Source organism: Mobula birostris, chromosome 15 (genome assembly GCF_030028105.1).
Source record: "Mobula birostris isolate sMobBir1 chromosome 15, sMobBir1.hap1, whole genome shotgun sequence".
NCBI lineage: Eukaryota > Metazoa > Chordata > Chondrichthyes > Myliobatiformes > Myliobatidae > Mobula > Mobula birostris.
This window is the reverse complement of record NC_092384.1, coordinates 80,474,636-80,491,993: the sequence shown is the minus strand read 5'-3', so window position 1 is coordinate 80,491,993 and position 17,358 is coordinate 80,474,636. Positions and strand designations below refer to the sequence as shown.

General features: G+C 45.1%; 1 protein-coding gene across 3 annotated transcripts in view; it reads left to right on the top strand.

Annotated features, from left to right (window-relative positions):
- garre1 (granule associated Rac and RHOG effector 1) overlaps nucleotides 1–17,358 on the top strand; it is a 268,189-nt gene that overhangs the window by 240,442 nt on the left and 10,389 nt on the right. For all 3 annotated transcript variants that reach the window (XM_072279994.1, XM_072279995.1, XM_072279996.1), the window contains 5 exons: nucleotides 567–692; nucleotides 5,003–6,030; nucleotides 10,351–10,516; nucleotides 13,499–13,630; nucleotides 14,745–14,823. In XM_072279994.1, the coding sequence (XP_072136095.1) occupies nucleotides 567–692; nucleotides 5,003–6,030; nucleotides 10,351–10,516; nucleotides 13,499–13,630; nucleotides 14,745–14,823 (1,531 nt within the window). The remainder of the gene's footprint in view (nucleotides 1–566; nucleotides 693–5,002; nucleotides 6,031–10,350; nucleotides 10,517–13,498; nucleotides 13,631–14,744; nucleotides 14,824–17,358) is intronic.

The following is a 17,358-nucleotide window of genomic DNA, read 5'->3' as shown; positions in this document are numbered from 1 at the left end:
TGCAAAAAGAGAGGAAAAAAATATAGTGAGGTAGTGTTCATGGGTTCATTGTCCATTCAGAAATCTGACAGTGGAGGGGAAGAAGCTTCCTGAAATGTTGCGTGTGTGTCTTCAGGCTCCTGTACCACCTCTTTGATGATAGCAATGAGAAGAGGGAAAGTTCTGAGTGTTGGGGGGTCCTTAATGATGGATGCATCGCCTTTTGAAGCTGTCCTCGATGTTGCAGAGGCTCACACTCATGATGAAGCTGGCTGAGTTTACAACTTTTTCCAGCTTTTTCTGATTCTGTGCAGTGGCCTCTCTCCCTCCATACCAGATGATGATGCAGCCAGTTAGAATTCTCTCCTCGATACATCTGTAGAAATTTGCAAGAGTCTTTGGTGACATAACGAGATTCTCTTTGGATATTTTATGGATCATTGTATATTTTGTACATTGTATGGAAATTAAAGTTAAACTTTGGGGTTTGGAATTGGGGATAGTAAGGAAAGAGTGGATGTGGAGGAGAAAAGTCTCTATGTTCCTCACCTTACTGAAGTATTTTCTTTTCAAACTGTCCTGTCAAGGTGCCTGAAGGAGGATCCTGCCACCATGTCTCTGCTGCAGAGGTGCCTGGATCCAGAGAAAACACTAGGACTGGTGGATGTGTTGTACACGGCTGTTTTTGACCTTTCCAAGTGGAAAGAGCGAAGGTACAGGGCTGGACACGTTCTGCAGATAGAACACATGAAGCTTCAGCAGCTGTGCACATTCAACACCTTGAGTGCATTCCTTTGCTCAAACTCACACTCCCAGACTTGGTGTTTAGAACAGTAGTAGCACAGTACAGGCCCCTCACCCCACACTGTTTTAATGACCATTTAAACTATTCTAAGATCAATCTAACCCTTCGCTCCTACATATCCCTTCATTCATCTATCATGGCTATCTGAGAGTTTCTTAAATGTCCATAATGTATCTGCTTCTACCACCACCCTTCATGGCTTGAAAGGCATCCATTCCCTGAACTTTCTTCCACTGGCCAAAAAAGATGTGTCCCCTCGTATTAGCCATTTCCCACTGGGAAAAATGTGCTGGCCATCTTCTCTATCTATGCCTCTCGTAATCTTATACATCCCTATCAAGTCATCTCCCATCCTCTTTCACTCCAAAGAGAAAAGCTCTAGTTCACACAACCTACCTTAATAAGACGCACTCTCTAATCCAGGCAGCATCCTGGTAAATCTCCTCTGCACCCTCTCTAAAGCTTCAACAGCCTTCCTATAATGAGATGACTAAAACCAAACACAATATTTTAAGTGTGGTCTAACTAGAGTATCACAAGTTCTGGGCTGTCCACACAGCTAGGTGCCATGGATTACAGGAACTCCCCAGCTTACAAACACCCAACATGTGTACAGCCCTTACACACGGCTGAGCGTTTAGGAGACTGGTTGGATGGATTTGACCACTGCCGTGGTGTCCCAGATATTCTCTGCCAGCTTGGAATTCAGTTTGCAGTTTCATTTTCGACAGGAGCTGTTTGGGTTATGAATACTTCATGGAAGTAGAACCCTATTGTACTCTTTGCTGGGGAACTGCAGATTTAGAGTCATAGAGCACCACTGGCCCTTCGGCCCTTCTAGTCCATGCCAAAACTGTTATTCTGCCTAGTCTCATCGACCCACACCTGGACCGTAGTTCTCCATACACCTCCCATCTAAACTTCTCTTAAATGTTAAAATCCAACTCACATTCACTACGAAAACTGCCTGCTCATTCCACACTCTCATCACCGTCTGAGTGAAGAAGTTCCCTCTGATGTTCCCCTTAAACATTTCACCTTTCACCCTTAACTATAATTATAGTTTCAATATAATTATGGGAGAAGGATAGGTCTGGACCCAGGGTTGAGATTTTTGATTGGAGAAAAGCTCACTTTAAGGAGATGCGAAAGGATTTAGAAGGAGTGGATTGGGACAATTTGTTTTATGGGGAGGATGTAATAGAGAAATGGAGGTCATTTAAAGGTGAAATTTTGAGGGTACAGAATCTTTATGTTCCTGTTAGGTTGAAAGGAAAGGTTAAAAGTTTGAGAGAGTCATGGTTTTCAAGGGATATTGGAAACTTGGTTCGGAAAAAGAGAGATATCTACAATAAATACAGGCAGCATGGAGTAAATAAGGTGCTCGAGGAATATAAAGAATGTAAAAGGAATCTTAAGAAAGAAATTAGAAAAGCTAAAAGAAGATACGAGGTTGCTTTAGCGAGTAAGGTGAAAATAAATCCAAAAGGTTTCTACAGTTACATTAATAGCAAAAGGATAGTGAAGGATAAAATTGGTCCCTTAGAGAATCGGAGTGGACGGCTATGTGCGGAGCCAAAAGAGATGGGGGAGATTTTGAATAATTTCTTTTCTTCGATATTCACTAGGGCAAAGGATATTGAATTGTGTAAGGTGAGGGAAGCGGGTAGGGAAGTTATGGAAACTATGATGATTAAAGAAGAGAAGTACTGGCACTTTTAAGGAACATAAAAGTAGGTAAGTCTTTGGGTCCTGACAGGATATTCCCTAGAACCTTGAGGGAAGTTAGTGTAGTAATAGCAGGGGCTCTGACAGAAATATTTCAAATGTCATTAGAAACGGGGATGGTGCTGGAGGATTGGCGTATTGCTCATGTTCCATTGTTTAAAAAGGGTTCTAAGAGTAAACCTAGCAATTATCGGCCTGTGAGTTTGACGTCAGTGGTGGGTAAATTAATGGAAAGTATTCTTAGAGATGGTACATATAAGTATCTGGATAGATAGGGTCTGATTAGGAACAGTCAATGTGGATTTGTGTGTGGAAAGTCATGTTTGACAAATCTTACTGAATTTTTTGAAGAGGTTACTAGGAAAGTTGACGAGGGTAAAGCAGTGGATGTTGTCTATGTGGACTTCAGTAAGGCCTTTGACAAGGTTCCACACAGAAGGTTAGTTAGGAAGGTTCAATTGTTAGGTATTAATATTGAAGTAGTAAAATGGACTCAGCGGTGGCTGGATGGGAGACGCCAGAGAGTGGTGGTGGATAACAGTTTGTCAGATTGGAGGCCAGTGATGAGTGGTGTGCCTCAGGGATCTGTACTGGGTCCAGTGTTGTTTGTCATATACATTAATGATCTGGATGATGGGGTGGTAAATTGGATTAGTAAGTCTGCCTCTCTGTCTAGGTACCATATCCGATGCAGACTTTGGAGAACATGGTTTTCCATATAGATCTATCCTTCGTTTTTTGGATGACTTCCATTTCCTCAATGTGTAGCCACCTGGCTATGCTTTTGATGTACATAAGCCAAGGTCTTCCTCTAGGTTTGTTCCCCTCAATCTTTCCAGAGAGTATGAGTTTTTCTAGTTCATCTTTCCGTATGATGTGCCCTAGGAACGTGAGTTGTCTTTCTCTTATTGTTGGTATGAGTGATCGAACTGCTTGGGCTTTTCTGAGAACTTCTTCATTTGATGTGTGTGTGGTCCATGATATTTTTAACATTCTCCTGTAGAACCTATTTCAGCTGCTTCTAGGCTCGTTTCCATTGCTGGAGAAATGGCCCAGCAATGATTAATAATGATTAGTAAGTATGCAGATGATACTAAGATAGGTGGAGTTGTGGATAATGAAGTAGGTTTTCAAAGCTTGCAGAGAGATTTAGGCCAGTTAGAAGAGTGGGCTGAAAGATGGCAGATGGAATTTAATGCTGATAAATGTGAGGTGCTACATTTTGGTAGGACTAATCAAAATAGGACATACATGATAAATGGTAGGGCATTGAAGAATGCAGTAAAACAGAGGCATCTAGGAATAATGGTGAATAGTTCCCTGAAGGTGGAATCTCATGTGGATATGGTGATGAAGAAAGCTTTTGGTATGCTGGCTTTTATAAATCAGAGTATTGAGTATAGGAGTTGGGATGTAATGTTAAAATTGTATAAGGCATTGGTAAGGCCAAAATTGGAGCATTGTGTACAGTTCTGGTCACCAAGTTATAGGAAAGATGTCAACAAAATAGGGAGAGTACAGAGAAGATTTACTAGAATGTTGCCTGGGTTTCATCACCTAAGTTACAGAGAAAGGTTGAACAAATTGGGTCTTTATTCTTTGGAGCTTAGAAGGTTGAGGGGGGACTTGATAGAGGTATTTAAAATTATGAGGAGGATAGATAGAGTTGACATGGATAGGCTTTTTCCATTGAGAGTGGGGGAGATTCAAACAAGAGGACATGAGTTGAGAGTTAGGAGGCAAAAGTTTAGGGGTAACATGAGGAGGAACTTCTTTACTCAGAGAGTGGTAGCTGTGTGGAAAGAGCTTCCAGCAGAAGTGGTTGAGGCAGGTTCGATGTTGTCATTTAAAGTTAAATTGGATAGATATATGGACAGGAAAGGAATGGAGGTTATGGGCTGAATGAGGTCGGTGGGACTAGGTGAGAGTAAGCGTTCGGCACGGACTAGAAGGGCCGAGATAGCCTGTTTCTGTGTTGTAATTGTTACATGGTTATATATGGTTATATGACCTCTCACTGTAGTCCCACCTAACCTTAGTGGAAAAAGCCTGCTTGCATTTACCCTATCTATCCCTCTCATAATTTTGTATAGCTCTATCAAATCTCCCCTCATTCTCCTCCCCTCCAGGGAATAAAGTCCTAACATATTCAACTTTCCCTTTTCCTGCCAATTCCAAAACCATTTATATCTCTGTGTCCGCTATGGATATTCTCTGCTGAATTGACTTCTCCACCTGGCTTTGCGTTGTCTCGGTAACACTGTAACTCAATGTTTGATGTAATGAGATGCGACACTGTGGGTAGTAAGTTGCCCCTCTTGCTTCAGGTTCAAGTTCAGTTAATTTCATTCAACCATACACACATAAACCGTTAAACAAGAGCTGCACTCAGCCTGTGCTCAGGTTTCCCTCCCTGTCGCTCCACCATTTTCACATAATCAGATTTGATGCCTTTGGGTAGTAAGTCACCTTTCTTGTTTTGTGACGCAGGGAGCAGGCACTGCCAAGCATTCAGATCCAGCTGCGGCGAGAGTGTGCTGACTTTGGGGGCCATGTGGACCTCCCGGCGGGGAATGGGGCGATGGTGAAGTCACCAGGAGGGCTGCAGAAGACCTTTGCCAAGCTGACCTCCCGTTTCACCAAGCGAGGGTCGTGTAGCAGCAGCAGTAGCGGCAGCAGCAGCAGTGGTGGCGCCGGGAGCTTCTCCATCCCCAGCACCCCGTCCAAGGGCAGCTTCTGCCTTGGTGGATCTGAGGAGGAGCGGAAAGGGAAGCTGGCTGGCCACTCGGACCTAAGGCTACAGAGCATCCTGAACATCGGACACTTCCCGAAGACCGCCGAGTCCCAGGAAGTCACCCGAGGCACAGGCAGCCCCATGGTCAATGGCTTCTCACTGGACAAGAGGGAGGCCTTCCTGAAAGGCGACGACAGCAAGGACGACCAGGGCATCAAGCTACCCAGCGACCAGGAGATGCAGGATGTCATTGACTTCCTGTCCGGTTTCAACATGGGCAAATCCCAGCAGGCATCACCCCTCGTCAACCGGAGGAATTCTGCCCCGGTGCCTGAGCAGAAGGGGCCCACCCTGCAGCAGACTCAGGCTGCGCCGCACACCCCGCTGCCGACATCCCAGCAGCTGCAGCAGCAGCCACCACCATTGCAAAAACCGCAGCTGCAGTATTACCAGCACCTCCTGCAGCCCATTGGGCAGCAGCCCCTGGGTCCCCGCGCTGCCGGCAAATGGCCCAACAGCTCCCCACAGCTGAGCTCGGGAGCGGGGCTTTCTCCAATGGGGCCGCTAGGCCAGTGGAACAACCCAGCCACGCACTCAGACTTGGGCTCGGACTTGTACAGCCTGGGTCTCGTGGGTAACTACATGGACAGCGTCATGGACAATGTCATGTCGGACATGTTAGGCCCAAAGGTGGCCAACACCAGGAACAACACCTGGCCCAACCGGGTGCAGAGTGATGGCGTCTTCGGAATGCTGGGAGACATCCTGCCCTTTGACCCCGCAGGTAAATTTCCCAATCTCTTCTCTGTATCTCTGCTAAATCTTAGAAAGGTCCTAGTGACAGTAAGTCCCAGAGTAGAGGTGGCGAACCTAGGCCAAGGTAACATGCACAAAAATATTGTGGCACGCGGCGTGCACTGCTGGTTCTGTAAACCCCACCCATAATAAAAAGATCCGTAACCAGCCGTAGAACCATAGAAACTACAGCACAGAAACAGGCCCTTTGGCCCTTCTTGGCTGTGCTGAACCATTTTCTGCCTAGTCCCACTGACCTGCACACGGACCATATCCCTCCATACACCTCCCATCCATGTATCTGTCCAATTTATTCTTAAATGTTAAAAAAGAACCCGCATTTACCACCTCGTCTGGCAGCTCATTCCATACTCCCACCACTCTCTGTGTGAAGAAGACCCCCCTAATGTTCCCTTTAAACTTTTCCCCCCTCACCCTTAACCCATGTCCTCTGGTTTTTTTCTCCCCTTGCCTCAGTGGAAAAAGCCTGCTTGCATTCACTCTATCTATACCCATCATAATTTTATATACCTCTATCAAATCTCCCCTCATTCTTCTACGCTCCAGGGAATAAAGTCCTAACCTATTCAACCTTTCTCTGTAACTGAGTTTCTCAAGTCCCAGCAACATCCTTGTAAACCTTCTCTGCACTCTTTCAACCTTATTTATATCCTTCCTGTAATTTGGTGACCAAAACTGAACACAATACTCCAGATTTGGCCTCACCAATGCCTTATACAACCTCATCATAACATTCCAGCTCTTATACTCAATACTTTGATTAATAAAGGCCAGTGTACCAAAAGCTCTCTTTACGATCCTATCTATCTGTGATGCCACTTTTAGGGAATTTTGTATCTGTATTCCCAGATCCCTCTGTTCCACTGCACTCCTCAGTGCCTTACCATTAAACCTGTATGTTCTACGTTGGTTTGTCCTTCCAACGTGCAATACCTCACACTTGTCAGTATTAAACTCCATCTGCCATTTTTCAGCCCATTTTTCCAGCTGGTCCAAGTCCCTCTGCAGGCTCTGAAAACCTTCCTCACTGTCTACTACACCTCCAATCTTTGTATCATCAGCAAACTTGCTGATCCAATTTACCACATTATCATCCAGATCATTGATATAGATGACAAATAACAATGGACCCAGCACTGATCCCTGTGGCACACCACTAGTCACAGGCCTCCACTCAGAGAAGCAATTCTCTACCACCACTCTCTGGCTTCTTCCATCGAGCCAATGTCTAATGCAATTTACCACCTCTCCATGTATACCTAGCGACTGAATTTTCCTAACTAACCTCCCATGCGGGACCTTGTCAAAGGCCTTACTGAAGTCCATGTAGACAATATCCACTGCCTTCCCTTCATCCACTTTCCTGGTAACCTCCTCAAAAAACTTCAACAGATTGGTCAAGCATGACCTACCACACACAAAGCCATGTTGATTCTCCCTAATAAGCCCCTGTCTATCCAAATGCTTGTAGATTCTGTCTCTTAGTACTCCCTCCAATAACTTACCTACTACTGACGTTAAACTCACCGGCCTATAATTTCCCGGATTACTTTTCGATCCTTTTTTAAACAACGGAACAACATGAGCCACTCTCCAATCCTCCGGCACTTCACCCGTAGACAGCGACATTTTGAATATTTCTGCCAGGGCCCCCGCAATTTCAACACTAGTCTCCTTCAAGGTCCGAGGGAACACTCTGTCAGGTCCCGGGGATTTATCCACTTTAATTTTCCTCAAGGCAGCAAGCACCTCCTCCTTTTCAATCTGTACAGTTTCCATGGTCTCACTACTTGATTCCCTCAATTCCATAGATTTCATGCCAGCTTCCTTAGTAAATACAGACGCAAAAAACCTATTTAAGATCTCCCCCATTTCCTTTGGTTCCGTTCAAAGCTGACCACTCTGATCTTCAGGAGGACCAATTTTATCCCTTACAATCCTTTTGCTCTTAATATACTTGTAAAAGCTCTTTGGATTATCCTTCACTTTGACTGCCAAGGCAACCTCATGTCTTCTTTTAGCCCTCCTGATTTCTTTCTTAAGTATTTTCTTGCACTTCTTATACTCCTCTAGCACCTGATTTACCCCCTGTTTCCTATACATTTCATACAACTCCCTCTTCTTCTTTATCAGAGTTGCAATATCCTTTGAGAACCAAGGTTCCTTATTCCTATTCAATTTGCCTTTAATCCTGACAGGAACATACAAACTCTGCACTCTCAAAATTTCCCCTTTGAAGGCTTCCCACCTACCAATCACATCTTTGCCAGAGAACAACCTGTCCCAATCCACGCTTTTTAGATCGTTTCTCATTTCTTCAAATTTGGCCTTCTTCCAGTTCAGAACCTCAACCCTAGGACCAGATCTATCCTTGTCCATGATCAAATTGAAACTAATGGTGTTATGATCACTGGAACCAAAATGCTCCCCTACACAGACTTCTGTCACTTGCCCTAATTCGTTTCCTAACAGGAGATCCAATATTGCATCCCCTCTAGTTGGTCCCTCTATATACTGATTTAGAAAACTTTCCTGAACACATTTTACAAACTCTAAACCATCTAGACCCCTAACAGTATGGGAGTCCCAATCAATGTATGGAAAATTAAAATCCCCTACCACCACAACTTTATGTTTTTTGCAGTTGCATGATGTTTACTGCTAAATGAAGCAGCAAATAACTTTTTACAACCCACGAGCAGTGAGATTTTTCATTGGAAATGTCTCACACTGGCTTGGCGCCAACTAGATGGTTGTAAGAACACATGGCATTGGACGTAACGTTGTGAAACACTTGCAGACTTAGTGTATATGTTTACAATAACAATGCTATTTAGAAATTATGTCTTTTTACATTACCTTTTAAAAAGATTAATATTTAGGACACTAAGGGATATGGGGAGAGGGCAGAATATTGGGCTGAGAGGGAAAATAGGTCAGCCATGATGAGTAGTACAATGCGCCAGATGGCCTAACTCTGCACCTGTATCTTGAGGTCTTATATTTAATTTTTGAGCAGGTTTTCTAAAATGTTTTATTTATTTCAATTTGTCCCTGTTATATTTTTATTAGCAGTAAAACAATGAATACACATAAATAAAGAACAGGGTTTATCCTTTTTCCTTTAAAAAAAGTTCATAATTGTTGGTACTAATCTATTCATCAGTGGTAACTGCTCAAAATTACCATGGCATTTGGGAGAATTTTTTGAAGAACATTACCAATGTAGGCATACGCTATCAAAAAGGTTCACCACCCCTGTCCTGGGCTCTTGAAGTCCTGGATTCAAGCTGTTCATAGTTGTTGACGCAAGCCGCAAGTGTGAAATGTCGTGAATTAGAGAGTCTCACTCGACCTTGACTGGAGTATCCCCGTCAGGGCAAAACTGAAAAGAGAGGAGTTTAACCTCAGTGCGATTTCCTCGAGTGTGCTGAGGAGGGGGCAGGTAAAGTACTGGGGGAGGGTGACTATATACAAGGTTACAAGCACTTATTAAACACAAGAGATTCCACAGATGCCGGAAATCTTGAACAACACACACAAAATGCTGGAGGAACTCAGCATCTATGTAGGGGAATGAACAATTAATGTTTCGAGCGACACCCTTCATCAGGACTGGGAAGGAAGGGGACAAAAGCCAGAATTAGCTGGATGGAGGGGAAAGAGTACAAGCTGGCAGGTGGTAAGTGAGACTAGGTGAGAGGGAATGTTAGTGGGTGGGGAAGCTGGGAGGGGATAGGTGGAAGAGTTAAAGGGCTCCAAAGAGTAAAACCCTAACTCACTCAACCTTCCCTCATAAGACATGCTCTCCAATCTGACTATCTTGGATTGAGGCCTCAGCATTCTTAAGTGAACAGCCAGAAGTCATGGTTCATGTAGGTACCAATGACATGGGTAGAATGAGTGATGAGGTTCTGCATAGAGAGTTCAGGGAGTTAGGTGCCAAATTAAAGGGCAGGACCTCCAGGATTGTGATTTCAAGGTGCTACCTGTACCACATGCTAGTAAGGCCAGAACTAGGAAGATTATATGGTTTAATGAGTAGCTAAGGAGTAGGTGTAGGAGGGAGGGCATGAGAGTTCTGGATCATTGGGCTCTCTTCCAAGGAATGTGGGAGCTGTACAGAAGGGACGGTTTGCACCTGAACTGGAGGGGGGCTGATATCCTAGTGGGAAGGTTTGTTAATGCTGCACAGTGGGGTTTAAACTAGAATTGCAGGAGGGTGGAAAGCAGGATGCATCAGTAACAGAGCCTCTTGTGGCACATTTTCTCTCCTCCCTCCCTGCAGTGGGCTCGGACCCCGAGTTTGCCCGATACGTGGCGGGCGTGAGCCAGGCTATGCAGCAGAAGCGGCAGTCGCAGCATGTCCGACGACACAGCACCGCCAGGACCAACTGGCCCGTCTCCGAGGAGGCTCACCGGCCGTGGCAGGCTCCCGAGTTCTTCACCGAGGGGTAGGCCTGACAGCTTGGGATCCTGGGCTGCGGGCGCAGGGGTGGAGACCGGCGCAAGCAGAGGAAGGGGAGGGCTGAATCCAGACCAGGGTGGGGTGGGGAGGGGAGGGGAGGGGTTTAAAGAGCAGTGTCTAGTCCAGAGGACCTTGGGGAGTCCAGGAAAGGATGGGGAAAGCCGTGTCCAGATTAGTGAAGGATAGTGGGGAAGGCAGAGTCTCGAGCAGGGATGGTGAGGAGAACAGGGTCCAAACTAGGGGGAATTGGGGAGGGCAGGGACAAGACCAGGGAGGGGTGGGGAGGGCTGAGTCCAGACCAGGGAGGAGTGGGGAAGGGCAGTGGAGAGGGTATTGGGAGAAGAGGGTCCTAGTCCTGAGAAACTTGAGTGAGAGGACAGGGACCAGCCAGGGTCAGGTGGAGAGGGGACCCGTCACAGCGCTGTTATGGCAGTGTCTGTGTACGTGGGAGTTGAGTGAGTAGTCTCCAGGGTCCAAAGGGAGCTTTAAGTGATCAGAGATCTGTTGAAGAGATGTTCTCACTCTGGTCTCGTGACTTATCTCCAGCTCTTCCAACCAACCCCGTGACCACTGCTATCGTCACTGGCCCAGCTGTAGCCCAGAGCAGCCGTGCTGTGGTCAAGATGTCTTACTCCTGACACATTCACGATGATTGCGGGGGGGGGGGGGGAGGAAATCATTGAGGAGGGTGGGAGGCTTGAGCATCGGCACCTCAGACATATATTAGGTCAAGGAGGTCCTGTTTCTATCTATGTGGGACAATCTATAAACTATTACTTCTCTTTTTGTGCATGTTGTCCACTGTGTGTGGGGCAGAGAGATGGAGAAATTCTCCCCACAGCATGCAAAACGTGCAGGTGTTAGAAATCCGTAAGTAAAGCAGAAGGGGGAACACCCAGTAGGTCGGTCAGTATCCGTGGAGAGAGAAACAGTTCGGGTTTGGGATCAGAGGCCCAGTTTTATTTATGTTTTGGAGATGCAGTGTGGAACAGGCCCATTGAGCTACACCACTCAGCAACCCACCTGTTTAACCCCAGCCTGACACAGGACAGTTCACAATGACCAGTTAACCTACTAACCAGTACGTCCTTGGAGTGGAGTGAGTGTGGGGAAAAACCCACTTGGTCCTGGGGAGAACACACACACTCCTGAAAATAGCATGGAACTGAACTTGTGAACGCCCCCAGCTGTAATAGTGTTAGACTATCCGCAACGCTACTGTGACGGCCCATTTGTCCGAATTGGAAAAGAGTGGGTCTCTTTGTTGTACGCAAACCTCCTGCCTCCCTCCCTAGATCTGGAAACCATTTTATTTTTCTCCCCTTTTATACAAGTTTATCCATTGACTATAACACAAAACAAAACTGTACAATAATCAAGGCATCATAATCTAATTACAGATTCATATTAAAATAGGATTATTACTATTGATAACACGTTTAAGCTCCTGAGGGGCTCACTGTTCCTGGAAATCCCTCACTGTGCCCATGGACACAGCATACTTTTCCTCCAGGGACACCCAAGCATGGACATAAGCCCTGAAAAGGAGCAGGCAGTTGGATCAGCCAGAGCCCTCGACTGCCTGCCAGCTGGACCCATGAATGGCCACCTTGGCCAAACCTGGGAGCAGGCCAACCAGAAGTCTTCCAAGTGACCCACCTCTCCTCCACAGTGGGGGACAGTAGATCAGGAGTGTTGGGGCTGAGGTGTAACTAGATCTTAAGGAGCAGCCCCTTCAGATACTCAATTAGAGGCTGCAACCTCTCACACTGCTTATTTTCCATTTTATTTTATTTAGAGATAGAGCGTAAAATAGGCCCTTTCAACCCAACGAGCCTCACCCCGCAGCAACCCACCGATGCAGCCCTAGCCTAATCACAGGACAACTTACAATAACCAATTAACCTATTAACCTGTATATCTTTGGACTGTGCAAGGAAACCCACGCATTCACAGAGAGGAGATACAAACAGTCAGCACGATGCTGTTACAGCTCGGGGTGTTGGAGTTCGGAGTTCAGTTCTGTGAGGAGTCGGTATGTTCTTCCTGGAATGTGTGGATTTTCTCTGGGTGCTCCAGTTTCCTCCCACAGTCCAAAGATGTACCAGTTAGTAAATTAATTGGTCATTGTAAATTGTCCTGTGATTAGGCCAGGATTAACTCAGGGGCTGCTGGGTGGCACGGCTCGAAAGGCCGGAAGGACCTGTACTGCACTGTATCTCAATAAATAAACAAACAAACTGCCTTGATGTGTCTAGACAGTAGACTCACTGTTTTCCAATTTGGACAGTAGACAGCAGAAAGGCTTACTTCCGTTCCTATGTCTTATGGTTTCATGGCAGAGGGGGACAAGGATTACCTTCTCTCTTGCCTCGTTCTGATGGAGGATCTATGATCTGGAACATTGCCTCTATTTCCCCATTCACAGATACAACCTGACCTGTTGAATACTCTGTTTGTTCACCCCTCAGCTTAATGAACATTTACCATTGCTGATTTCAGTGTAAATTATATGTCAGTAGTATCCTCAACCAGGCTGGATTACACTAGTCAAGAGCTGCTGAGAATTGGGTGTGTAGATTCAAGATTGTTTAATGTCATTTCCTGTACACAAGTGTAAAGGAGAACAAATTAATTTTTACTCTGGATCCGAAGCAGCACAAAAAAAACAACACAAGAATAATAAATATACAATAAATACAAATACATAAGATAACTTGTACATGTAGACTGATGTATGTCTATACAATGATGCTAGCCATAGGAGTGTCTGTATATAAGGTGACTGACAGGAAATGATAAAGTAGTGGTGGTTGGGGGTGTGAAGGGGAGGATTAGTGGGTGAAGGTGTTAATCAGCCTTACTGCTTGGGGAAAGTAAGTGTTTTTGAGTCTACTGGTCCTGGTGTGGATGCTACATAGCCTCTTGTCTAATGGGAGCTATGTGATAACTGTTCTCTGTTTCTCAGGGAGGTGATAAACTGGTCAGGGACGCAGGGAGACTCGGCCAGTTCCAGCGATGAGGCGTCTTCTGCTAATGGAGACAGTTTATTCTCCATGTTCTCAGGGCCTGACCTTGTTGCTGCTGTCAAACAGAGAAGGTAAGCAAAGTTAATGATCACCTTTGTCCTTTATTTATTCACAGTGAGTGTTAACTTCACAGCTTTTCTTCCCACGGATCCTGTCCTGAACCCCTACTGTCCATGTTATCCTGAACCAGCATGGATATCTTCACTCACCTCAACTCTGAACTGATTATCAGAGGTTCTGTGAAAGAGGGTCCTGCTAATTCAGTGAGGAGGGTGTAAGTGTCCAGGTGTGTTGTTTATGGACGAACAGGAGACCACTTCCTGCCTTCAAGCAATACCACCAAACATGATTTATCTGTTTGCTTTCTGTTTGTTTGTTTATTTATTTAATCTAGAGATACAGCACCAGTCCTTTAAGCCACATGACCCAGCAACCCACTGATTTAACCCTATCCTAATCTCAGGACAATTTACTATGACCAATTAGCCTACTAACCTGTATATCTTTGGAATGTGGGATGAAACACACACACACACACACACACACTCACTCACTCACTCACTCACACATACACACACACAAAGGACATACAAGTTACTTACAGACGCCCCAAGCTATAATAGCGTTGCCCTAACTGCTACAAAACTGTGGTGCAATTGTGGTGTGCCACATACCCTGCACTCCCATGCTGATTGCTCACAAAGCCAAGACCTTGAGACATTCTGGGGGGGAGGAAGGGATTTGGACAAGTTTTCCCATCGGTCTCCACACAACCCTGAAACCAAACTGAATAAGAGGACCCATTGTGATACCTCAAAAAGATGGCATCTGCCATTAAGGACCCCCATCATCCAAGACGTGTCCTCTTCTCATTGCTACCATCAGGGAGGAGGTACAGGAGCCTGAAAACACACACTAATGTTTCTGGAACAGCTTCTTCCCCTTGACCATCAATGGACAATGAACCCATGAATACTACCTCATGATTTATTTCCCTCTCTTTTTGTACTACTTAATTAATTTCTCTCTTTATATGTACTTATTGTAATTGATAGTTTTTATTATTCTGTATTGCAGTGTACTGCGGCTGCAAAACAACAAATGTCATGATATATGCAATGATATTAAACCTAAATCTGATTCTGCTCACGTCTAGCAAGTGACCTTTACTCTTCTGTTCGACAGAAAACACAGCAGTGGTGATCAAGAATCTTCTACTTTGCCTTCTCCTCCTGTCTTATCCACACTCGATGATCTTAGCCAGGTACGTACCCTCTTCTTCCTAAAGAGGGATTAAAGAGATTATAAACACAAGCGATTCCGCAGATGCTGGAAACCCAAAATGCAGCAGGAACTCAGCAATTCAAGCAGGAATAATCAGTCGACATTTTGTTTCTAACCCCTCCACTGTCAGAGTTTTGAAAAGTCCATGATTGTATAAACACCACCTCACTCTTCCTTTTTCACACTATTTATTTATTTATTGCATAAATAATTTTTATGTCTTATAAAAAACAAATTTCATGACATATGTCACTGATAATAAACCTGACTGTGATTATACAAAGACGTGGAGGCTTTGGAACGGGTGCAGAATCAGGCTTACGTTACTATAAATTACAAAATATATCCGCAGTTCAAAAGAAAAGGAATTGTGAGGTAGTGTTCATGGGACATGGACTGTTCGGAGATCTGATTGTGGAGGGAGGGGAAGATGTGCTGAATCATCATGTGTGGGTCTTCAGTCTCCTGTGCTTTCCTCTCTAAATGTAGAATCAGGTTTAATATCACTGGCGTATGTCATGAAATTTGTTGTAATGGGTGAGCAATTTCAAGTTCCTGGGTGTCAACATCTCTGAGGATCTATCCTGAGCCCAACATATTGATGCAGTTATAAGGAGAGTGGGACAGTTACATTTTATTAGGAGTTTGAAGGGACTTGGTGTGCTTTTAAAGACATTTGCAAATTTCTACAGATGTACTGTACAGAACATTCTAAATGGCTGCATCATCGTCTGGTATGGGGTGGGGGTGGGGGCTATTGCACAGGATCAAAATAATCTGCAGGAAGTTGTAAACTTGGTCTTCTCCACCATGGATACTGGCCTCCCCAGCATCCAGGGCATCTCAAGGAGCGATGCCTCAGAAAGGTGACGTCCATCGTTGAACACCCCATCACTCCGGTCATGCCCTGTTCCCATTGCTTCCATCAAGGAGGAGGGACAGGAGCTTGAAGACACAACGAAGCGTAGATAGGGTAGACAGAATCAATTTCCCAGGGTACAGGGTAAGCTTGCATTTAAGGTGAGAGGAGGAAAGTAAAGAAGATGTACGAGGCAAGTTTTTGTTTTATACGGAGAGTGGTGGATATTTGGAAGTGCTGCCGGGGTGGTGGTGGGGGCAGATGTGAATGTGGCATTGATGAGATTCTCATCAATATGGTGGGAATTGGACCGTGTGTAGTTTAATTTGACGTCATGGGCCAAAGGGCCTGTTCCTGTACCATGCTGTTCTTTTATTTTCCAGTCAGAGGGAGGGTGAAGCCCTTCCTGATGGTAATAATGAGAAGAGGGCATGTTCAAGGTGGCGAGGGTCCTTAATAATGGATGCTTTCTTCTTGAGGCACTACTCTTGAAGATGTTCTCGATGTTTGTGACTGTGTTGGAGATAGCTGAACTTACAACCTCTGCTCTTTTTTATTGGCTGTGGGACATTTCTCGTGGCCATTGGTGTGGTTCTGAGATGATACTTTGCTGATGTGGTGTGGAACAGCAGTGACTGGAGATGCTGCTGTTGGAAAAGATCTGGGGAGGGTTCTGGTAGTTTGAGGTGCTTTCTGTGATCCAAGAGGCACCCTGTGTTCCTGGAGCACTGGAGGTTAAGGGGAACCTAAGGGAACTTCTTCACTCAGAGGGTAGTGTGAGTGTGGAATGAGCTGCCAGTGGAAGTGGTATATGAAGGTTCGATTTCAATATTTAAAAGAAGCTTGGGTAGGTAGATGGATGGGAGGCATATGGAACACTGGTCCAGATGTAGGTCGATGGGACCAGGCAGAAAACCAGTTCAGCACAGACTAGATGAGACCAAAGAGCCTGTTTCTGTGGTGTAGTGCTCTTTGATTCAATCTGGAAATACGTGAATTGATACGCTTTGGAAGGTCAAACTTCAAGGCAGAACACAGGATTAGTGGCAGGATTCTTAGCAGTGTGGAGGAACAGTGAGATCTTGGGGTTTATATTCCCTCAAAGTTGCTGCATAAGTTGATAGGGTGTTTAAGAAGGCGTAAGATCTGTTGGCCTTCACTAGTCAGGAGATTGAGTTCAAGTTAGGAAGGTTCAATCGTTAGGTATTAATATTGAATTCAGCAGTGGCTGGATGGGAGATGCCAGAGAGTAGTGGTGGATAACTGTTTGTCAGATTGGAGGCCGGTGACTAGTGGTGTGCCTCAGGGATCTGTACTGGGTCCAATGTTGTTTGTCATATACATTAATGATCTGGATGATGGGGTGGTAAATTGGATTAGTAAGTATGCAGATGATACTAAGATAGGTGGAGTTGTGGATAATGAAGTAGGTTTTCAAAGCTTGCAGAGAGATTTAGGCCAGTTGGAAGAGTGGGCTGAAAGATGGCAGATGGAGTTTAATGCTGATAAACGTGAGGTGCTACATTTTGGTAGGACTAATCAAAATAGGACATACATGGTAAATGGTAGGGCATTGAAGAATGCAGTAAAACAGAGGGATCTAGGAATAATGGTGCATAGTTCCCTGAAGGTGGAATCTCATGTGGATAGGGTGGT